General features: G+C 38.8%; 1 protein-coding gene across 2 annotated transcripts in view; it reads right to left on the bottom strand.

Moving 5' to 3' along the window:
- ccdc88b (coiled-coil domain containing 88B) overlaps window positions 1–7,927 on the bottom strand; it is a 47,284-nt gene extending 39,357 nt beyond the window's left edge. For both annotated transcript variants that reach the window (XM_069171008.1, XM_069171007.1), the window contains exons 1-3: window positions 7,775–7,927; window positions 6,470–6,618; window positions 4,095–4,203 (exon numbers count right to left, since the gene is read on the bottom strand). In XM_069171008.1, the coding sequence (XP_069027109.1) occupies window positions 4,095–4,203; window positions 6,470–6,618; window positions 7,775–7,834 (318 nt within the window). In that variant the 5' untranslated portion in view covers window positions 7,835–7,927. The remainder of the gene's footprint in view (window positions 1–4,094; window positions 4,204–6,469; window positions 6,619–7,774) is intronic.
- Between the last annotated feature and the right edge of the window lie 2,052 nt (window positions 7,928–9,979).

Genomic DNA, 9,979 nt, shown 5'->3' on the forward strand with positions numbered 1-9,979 from the left:
AAGACCGGGAAAAAACAACTTCTCTGTTAATTAGAAATCTTTCTGTCAAAGAGCCACTCACTGATATTGGCTCGCTTCGTTCCCACCTGCTACTGAAAGCGTGTCCACACCCTCCCGCAATCCATCAACGCAAAATCGCCAGAGTACAGAAGCAAGTCACAATTACAGCTCTCTCTGTTGCTTACTGTAATTTATAAACTGTACAGCGAGAAAGGCAATGTACCAAGAGGCAGGGACTCCCTTTAGCAAGGAGCATGTGCAGCCAACCTTACGCCTGTACTCCTCCGGGGCATGCCGGTTATTAGCCACTGCCGCTCTGAGCTGGTCATCGTGCAGCTCCGGGTTTCTGATGCCAAACAGACTTCAGCAGGAGATTAGCCAGACTGAAAATTATACAGAAGCTGCTTGTTGTTGTTGGCATGCTAATGTCCTTGCATGAACTATTCCCAGTCTGGCAGGACAGCCAAGATACACACTGGGATGTTTTTGCTCAAATCCCTCCTGCACTCTATTTTACACATCACACAATAATACACCCTGCCAAAGTAAGAGATTAACTATATGCGCAATACACGATGCAATTATCTGTGTTATGCTGTGATTTCCAGGACAGTTGCACTCCAAGTTAATTTCTAGAGGAAGTGAGGATTTTTCCTGTGACATTATAGCAAAAAAATAAGTAGTTAGCCACCACCCCTCTGTGTGTCTCAGAAAATAATCCAATGCTATATACAGTAGTCCTGAATTTGTAATAAACTTATTCATCAAGCTGCTAGCTACAGTTGGGAGGAGAATTAAAATCCATCTGCAACATTATTTTTTTCCAAATTCCATCTTTGTACATTATGTTGTTTGGAGTGGTGCTGGTTTTCATTTTACCCACAGACTGGCTTTTCCTATTTTCTTTTTTCTTTTTTTTTTGGCTCTTAAACTTTATGCAAACCAGATTAGTTGAAACATAATTTATTGGATGTTCAGTAGCCTTAAAAATGTCAGGCTTTGCCGAGGACAGAGACCTACAGAGAAATACAGAGGGTTCAAGAAATTAGTAGTCAAAAGAAATTAACATTTAAAGTCCCATTAACTGAAGGTTGGAAAGTAAGTGTCTCATTTAAAGGCATTAAAGGATTTTAGATGGAGTAAAAAAAGAAAAGAAGAGATTAAAATAACAAAACAGAACAGAATACAGTGACATACAATACAGTAGAACATAATGAAATAGAACGGAACAGAACCCATAGAATAGAACAGAATAGAACAACAGAACAGAATACAGTAAAGTACAACACTTTAGAACGTAATAAAATAGAACAGAACAGAACCCATAGAATAGAATAGAACAGAACAGAAGGGGATTGAATACAATACAATACAATACAATACAATAGAACTGAATAGAACCAAATAGAACCAAATAGAATAGAATAGAATAGAATAGAATAGAATAGAATAGAATAGAATAGAATATAATAGAATAGAATAGAATAGAATGAAATGAGAAAAGGGCTCTTAAAGGACGCCTTCACATCTGTAGCATCTACATCTACAGCTACATCTAAATTAAACCTACCCAGGCTGCACAGTGTTGCTGTGGCTGAAGCTCACCAAACTCTTGTCACTGTATCACACTCTCGCTATATATCTCTTTATACACAGAGCCAAAAAGCATTCAAAAAAAAGTCAGTGAGAAGTAAAACTGTGACCAACGTGGAACTAAAGGTGCACTGCGATGTCAGAGCGCACCTGGTGAAATTCTAGTGTGACGTAGAATGATATGATATGAGCTCCACAGTTGTTGTTGTTGTCTTGTGCTGCTCAGCGCTTTCAAGGGACATTAGTGACTCACTCAAAATTAGGAAGTGAAACCATGTAGACTCATGTTTTTGTGTTGTGTGACAAGCTAAGCAGTGCATGCTCAGTCCACCTGACTGGTGCTCGGCGATGCTTTCTTTGCTGAGAACAGAGGCTTTTGAATCATCCTCTGGGGAAAGAATTGTGTCATTTCCTTAAATGCCACAGGCGCCTACAATGCACATTATGAAACGCACAATCCTGAGAGCTATTTGATAGATTTGTATTCTCTTCCCTTCCCCAGCCACTAACCACAGCTGCAGATAAATAAGTCAGCTCGCCACTCCTACATTTTTTTCTCACCCCATTTGGCTGATAATAAGCAGGGCGATGTCTACTGAGGACATGAATTTTCTGTTTTATCTTTTCTTTCGTGCAAATGCTCTGTCACCCCCTGACTTCACTTCAAACTTTGTACAATATCCTCAGGCAAAATATTCATCGGTTAAGACTGACTGTTGAGCTTCCGCTCTTGTCCTCTGTTGTTACTACCTTACAGCAAGACAACTGCTTCTCCAGCCCTCCTCCGTCACCCCCTCTCCCTCGCCATTTGGTGTGGCCCTGAGTTATGTTTTAGAAGGAGATTTTACAATACTTTTCAACTCATAATGAGCTGGGAGTCATTTCAGTCCATCCACAAAAAAAAAACATTGTCAGTGTTTTTTTTTACCATAGAAATGCTCCAGAAAGTGAATAGGGCTATTCAAAACAGCAGATGGAGCTCAAACCAGTCAGAGCATTTCCAAATGATTGGGTAGCCTGAATCACTGTGTCACAGGTTTGCTTCAGTATCTCTGTGTAAGGTTTTACCTTATACTGTCGAGATATTAATGCTAGAGTTTGACAAGGTATCAGAATATCCAATTAGGCTTTGTTGAGCTTCTACAGAAATGAAACTTTCACAAGAACAATTCAAAGGAATAGTTTGACATTTTGGAAAATAAATGTATTCACTTTCTTGCTGAGAGTCAGATGAGAAGATCGATACCGCTTTCATGTCTGTTTACTACATACTGGGCTAGAGCTACATAGAAAACAGGGAAAACAGCTAGTTCAGCTCTGTTAAAAAAAACATCAACATAAAAACAGTCAGATACCAGCACATTTAAAGCTCATTAATTAACATGTTATATCTAATTTTCTCAGTGTGGTCTTTACCAGACTATTTCCTGCCCCGGAGCTCAGTCACCTCCAAGAAATGACTTTTTACGCTGTGAATTTCAAACAAAGATTTTAAACACAAGAATAATCTGTTAATTGGTCAGCTATACAAGTGTTTACAGGCAGTTTTTGTTTCATTTGGACAAAATGAGGTTGTTTACCCATTTCCAGTCTTTGTGCCTACTCCTGCCTGGAGCTTAATAATTTTTTTACACGCAGCATCAATCTCCTCATCTAACTCTCTGCAAGAAAAAGAATCAACATATTTTTGTGACAGTTATCCAAAATTAAAATAATTCAGAGTAAAGAAGACTGACTTTTTACAGCATGTTTGACAGCAGTGTTTTATAATCCAAAACTGAAAGACACAAATGATATGAAGGGAAATTAAGTCAACTTGAAGTTGAAAACCAGATTTCTTGCTTGTTTTGATGCCACATGTATGCACGTCAAGTTTTTAAAGTGTTACATCCAGCAGATGTGGAGCATCATCAGCTTTTTTACTCTTACTTCTGATCACTTGATGGATGTGAGTCTAATATTTACATCTAGCTCTGTTTTGGTTTCCACCAACTCCTGAGGTAAATATCTGGCACTTTGGATGCTAAATGCTCCACTATGTTCACCACATAGTCGCTATCTTTATCTGCTATAACTATATCATTTTTCACACTCAAAACTGTTGGACTGAAATTGTTTCCAAAGCTTCATAGAGTCGACTATGAGATGGAGAAATAGGGTCTGTTGTTGTTTTTTCCAAATATCATGCTAATTATGCATACAAATGTAGTCATCTGTACTAGATTTGATTTTAAATAGAAATACAAATTTAAATTAAAAAAATTCTAAAGTATAATTTAAAAGGTGCAGAGTTATACAGTTGAGTATTTTATCTCAGCTATCAAAAGACAGTGCCCTGCTTAAATGGACTGGAACATTATACATTCCCGGGGTTTTTCCTTGTCTGAAACTCTTGAGAAGACCTGTGCATGCTTTGCTGGCTTTCAGCACATTGTCCTGATTTGACTCCTGGTGATTTGGTCAAACACCGAAATCCCCCACCCTCCGTGATCCTCCCCTACCTGGTAGAACGCTCGAAGATGTCGATTTAAAATAGAGAAGTTCTGGACTCTCAGTATGTGGTCATCTCTCCCCCTGTCGTACAGCCGCTCCACCTTGGGGTTTGGGTCTCTGGGCAAACACAGAAAAAACACAGTGGTGTATTTACCGCAGCTTGATCAAAAAGCCCAGCACCGTGTCTCTCCAGATGAGAAATTCTTATGCAACAGTGCATTTAAGCAGGCAGTGAATGAAATATTAATGAGCCCAAGAAGCAGGCAGTGAGAACCCACATCCAATTATTTGTTGAAATAACGTGGCTTGGGTCAAGCCAAATTAATCAGCTGTTCGACAAATACTGACTAAGATCTTGTCTTGTCAGTTAATAGACTGAAGGTTGTCCTTCTGCTGAAATTTGAACATGAAGATAAGGAATTCAGCAGAGATGACTAACAGGATTGCACAAGTCCGGAACCCCCGTTTTATAATTTACTGGAAATTTGTGGGTCATACATTTATACCATCCTTTCACACACGCTGCAGAACAATGTGAAGCTATGAAAGGGAGTGTGATAAATGTTACATCACATTTTACGCAAGGAAAGAACAATGCCACGACTCTGCAGCCATGCAAATAACTCAGAGGCTGAAAGTTTTCACAGTGATAAAGAAAGTATAAAAGGTTCACCACATTCAACATCTCAGTTTAGCGTGTTAGCATGCTAACAAAACATTAAAAAAATTGTTTTTAAATTTGTCTAAAGAACTGGATATATCAAATGCCGACCTAACAATGGTGCTACATTTAATGTCAATCAAAGGGATTACAGCTCATCCTAAACAGGACATAAATTGCCGTCCATGCTGTTCGCATGGCTAAAAACAAGTCATACTAAGACTACTTAATTATTGCTTTTTAAAATATACTGTTTTTCAGGAATTGTCTTCCTTTATTTGATAGATGTAGTAGGATGTTTTAAAATAAGCTGGATACGGCACTGCTTCCTTAACAAATTTGTTCTTGTTGTCGCTCATGGTATTGCAACAAAAATATTCCTAGCACATCCATTCACTTGAGTGGACGGCATCTTTGGGTCCAGTATCCAGCTCTCCTTAATACATCCATGGTAGAGATGGGAAATGTAGGACAACAGATTGAAGTATGGCAATGGATTTGTTAAAAGAACACAATATTGCACTCCTGCTGATTTTTTTTCCCAGTGGTCATTCTTGGAAGTGCAACAGAAATAAATCCTTTGTTGCCCAAAAAGTATTTTGAGCATTATAAAAGAGTAAAACTGTTGATAGCACATAACCGAAAACAAGGTTGGTTTGTACTCTTTCTTTTATCCTCCACATTGTCCGCCACTTGAGCTCAATTTACATTGTTTACATAACATTACTGTCTCAACCACCAGGGCACACCATCTTGATGTTTTTTAATGTACTGCAGTATAGTTCAATTGAAGAATCCAATGTAGGACCATTTCTACATTTGGATTTGCTAGCAAAAGGGATTTTTGCAACTGACAGCTAAATTGCAGGAGTTTTTCAGTTCTCAAAATGCCCTACAGTAAATTACCACTTACACTTTATTTTTTTAATAATTATTTTCATATTTGTTCTTATTAAATCCAAATTCTTCTCTAACATTACAGCTTGAGTGAACCAGGTTCCCACAAGTTCATAAAATCTCTTATTCTACCTCTCTAGTGGTCACTTTTACCCAGTAGTGGAAGAAGTATTCAGATCCTTTACTTAAATAAAAGTACCAAAACAGAAATGTAAAAATACTCCATTACAAGTAAAAGTCCTGCAAAAAAAAAAAACAGGAGTATTAGCAGCAAAATGTTGTTCAAGTATTAAAGTAAAGTACAGGTTTGGTCCCTCTGATTGATATACTATATGTGACATCATTAGATTATTAATATTTAAGCATCCGTATGTCAGTTGCATGTTACTGTAGCTAGTGCAGTTGGCGCTATGAATTACTTTATATAGTTTTAGAAACAGGGACAGCAGATAAATTTGACGATTTGTCAGATTATTACTGAGAGAAGAAAAAATTTAAAAAAAAAACTAAGTTCTGGTCAAGAAATCTCTTTTCGGTTTTGGACTTTCTGAGCTATTGACTCATTTGAACATTTGCTCAAATGAAACCATGTCAGAAATTTAGAGGTAAAAATTACTGTTTAGTGGAGCTGCTAACAACTCATAGACATCTGAGATGTGACCTGACAACACAGATTTTTGTAAGACGTCAGAAGCCAAAATGGCCGGACACTATTGGTTTCATCTTTAACAATGTGTCGTATTTTAAAAGTTTTTTTTATAAGGTAGCTTAAACTTGTTACAGTGGCTGCAGGGCAATGAAGCAAAAAATACTGATCAATCTTACATGACCCTCATGACCTCATTGAGAAAAATCCCATTGGTCAACTTCAGGTAGCGTTCTCGGGCACTCTGGGAAACTGAGTTGACTTCCATGTACTGGCTGTAGAGCGGGATACTGTCCTCACTCTCCACCATATCCCCAAACAGCTGAACCTGCAAGAGACAGGGAGAGTGTCGTTTTTTAAAGTGAACCAAGTAGTGGACAAAGACAAGACAGAGACAGGAGCAGAAAATAGGAGCAGAGGACGAGAGACAAGGAGGGAAATGGAGAGGTGCAAACATTTTCACACAGGAAGCCACTTGAATCGGTGCACCTGTCTGAACAGGTGGGATCTGTGCTCTCACACTGGGAAGCACTTCACAGTGACAGGCAGCCAAGGAGGCCTGCAGCCAAGGTCTCTCTCTGCTAAGATGAGTTGTGCCAATGCAAATTGCAATATAATGAGGTTTATTCCCACCTGCACTTTCTAAAAACGGCCCTGTCGGTAAACAGAGTAACAAGCTCAAGTCACTTCAGCTGATAGGGTGAAGCAGAGCAGCTCAAGACCCTGTACAATCGGGTGAACTGGGTGGCAGAGCGGTTTCAGTGGATGTCCTTCAGCATACGAGAGGCAAGGTGAAAGCTCTCATGTCAGTGAATAAGTGACCTGCTGAAGCGCCCTTGACCACATTCGAAACCTCTGCCAGCTGCAGGCATTCTGTTGAACCTGACCTCTGACCTCCTCTTTGGAAGGGGGCAACAGCCAATGAGAGCATCTACTTTATATCATAAACACTGCTCATTGACCGGAAGGGAAAATCCTCTCTTGACTGGTTTCCCATGTGGAAAAACCCAGCTGGAAATGTGGTGTTACAAATGCAACAAATACTCAACTGATTTTAGTAAGACTGTGTTCTCCTGAATACACAGCAGAAAGCACTGTGTTGTTTTCAAATCAGAAACAGCCCAAGTACACGGAAGTGTCAAGGGTAGGAAAAAATAAAAGTTGGTCACTAAGAGGCAAGGGAAGCTGCCAAAAAGAGAAGTAGAGTGTTTGCGTTTCTGTACACAATACAAGAAGGCACTGTCAAGGGTGTTATTCATTCAAGTCCTACTTTTAGATTTATTTGGGTGAATAGATGTAGAGTGCACGAAAAGAAAGTATTTCTGACTGGAGATAATTTGGCCGCAGAAACGGTCCCTGGCTAAAGCAAATTTCTACCTATTTTTTCTACATCATCTTCCTGTTCTGTTTTTATTCTCCTCTCTCTGCTTCTAGAAATGATGACCTTTTTTCTAACTCAAAGTGATAAATGATAAATGACGTACCCATTGCGCCAACGCACTTTCCATGAATTCCTCTATCATCTCCTTAATGTTATAGTCCATTGTTGTGTTACGAGGCCCTTGAAACTCCTCAGAAGACAGTTAATTAAAAAAAATATGTATGATCAACTCTGTAGTGAATCAAAGAGAGAAGAGTCCATCTTGCGTCAAGTGAAGTACTTTGACATTTCTGTGGCCCTCCCCCTCGCTCTCTCTTCCTCTCAGACTGATTTGTCAGTTGGTTTCATTGCAAAACCACACCGGAATTTTTCAAAACGCACGTTTTTTTTTTAACACACCCTGTATACGTCACCGCACATATTTCCTGTATGGTTTAAATTATGAAAAGATGACGAAACGCAGCCTGTATTATATATGTATTATATCCCTGCATGCAGGAATAGATGGTGTTTGATTTGGACGGTGGAACGGGCCCATTTCCGCCTGTGCGCTTTAATATGAAAATAGTTTTCAAAAAGTTTTTATTCTCCCAAATTATTCTCAAATATAAAACATTTACCTCGTGTCGTTTCTCGACAACTCATTGATCTCATGTCTGTAAAACTACGGTGAAGGTTTTACCACAAACTTGTCAGAGCTGCAGCGTTTTCAGAGTTCCCCATATAAGAACAGGTGTAATTCAAGCACTGTGCAACCCTGACCTCTGCTGGTTGAAAATAAAGTTCCTGTTTCCTCGTTTTAGAATTATGATTTGCGTCATTGTTTTCATAATTGCTAGGGGAAGTGTAACCATAACCAAGCAGCACCGCTTTTATTTAGGTGCTGTATTACATGTTGTAGAGACTCAGTGCAGCTGGGTAAAATGGTCACATAAAGCTCTTTCTATCTCTCTGAGATGTGTAAATTATTATTAATGTGGTATTTATGTAACCCTACCTTGATAAATTGGTCTAACTTCTTGTTCCCCTTAATTACTGAGAATCTTATATTTAAGGTCTGATTTTAAAAAAAAAATGCTCTGAAATTATAGTCTGGTTTTTTTAAACATCTTTTATGCTTCCTTTATATATTCACTTTGTTGCGTTGTAATTAGACTATTTAAGAGAACCAGCTACAGTTATCCTCTATGACATAGAGGATGAAAGTTAAAAATTGACATTGAGTCTATGTCAACCTCAGCTACCTGGTTATGTTTTAAAGATCATATCTTTCTGCAAACACTGAGAGTCCGTTCATCTGTTTCTTAAGAATCAAATAAGACATTCATTGAATTTATTCTGTGATAGAGTTTTATTTAAGAAGAAGGAGCACACATTGGATATACCTGCAGTAATAGGACAGATCACCATGAGATATTCTTGGCAGATAAAACACATTTTAAAAACTGTTCTACCTGGCAAAGCAACATCCAACATGTTGTATGAGTGTGTTGTTTCTGTGGCTGTATGACAGAGTGCGTTCCTATGTGCTGATACTGCTTGTGCAGCAGTTCTGGGATTAACTACACCAGGATTATCAGATTGTTTCAGAGCTGCTAGAATAGACACGATGACAGCTTCATATAGGGCACCACACACACACAAGCACATATACACAGAAAGACACGCAGTTAATCCAACGCTCCTTGTTGAACTCAGATAACCCATTGTCCGTTTAAATACACCTCTATTATTTGACATGTACAAAAGGAAGCCGACAATACAAAGCAGTTAAAAACTTCTACCTTTAATTCACGTGCGATGCCAGTTTAACAGGTTCCTATGCATTTCATTGCAGTTTAGTACAAACTCTACAGCTGTGAGATGACTAATACATTGCACATGGAATGAACTTTAGTATCATGTCATTGTGACCTTCTCAAATTTGAGTCAAAAAATGTCAAAACAAGTTAAATATGTTTCTGTACATTTAAGATACACCTGTTTAAACTGAATCTACTCTCCTCTAGATACAACAAAATGTACTACACATCTCCTGAACAGATTCTTTGAGGGTCACACATTCATGAGGAGATGTTGGTTTGGGTGCCTGTGCAGGGCCTGATAAGATTCCCTATGTGTTGCTCTGGTTTTGGCCATATGCGAGGGAGCTGCGGCTGTTGCATTGATGGAGCATAAATCAAGCCTAATGTGTCAAAACCCAACAGGTGTCCTACCTGCCACCACCCAGCTCACGCAACCAGAAAACCTCAGACACATCCCCCCTGCATCCCTTCCTCCTTCGTTTGTATTTGGATCATTTTTCCCT

This window comes from Embiotoca jacksoni, unplaced genomic scaffold (assembly GCF_022577435.1).
Source record: "Embiotoca jacksoni isolate LCO1_2020_lvr unplaced genomic scaffold, fEmbJac1.0.p SCAF_5, whole genome shotgun sequence".
Taxonomy (NCBI): domain Eukaryota; kingdom Metazoa; phylum Chordata; class Actinopteri; family Embiotocidae; genus Embiotoca; species Embiotoca jacksoni.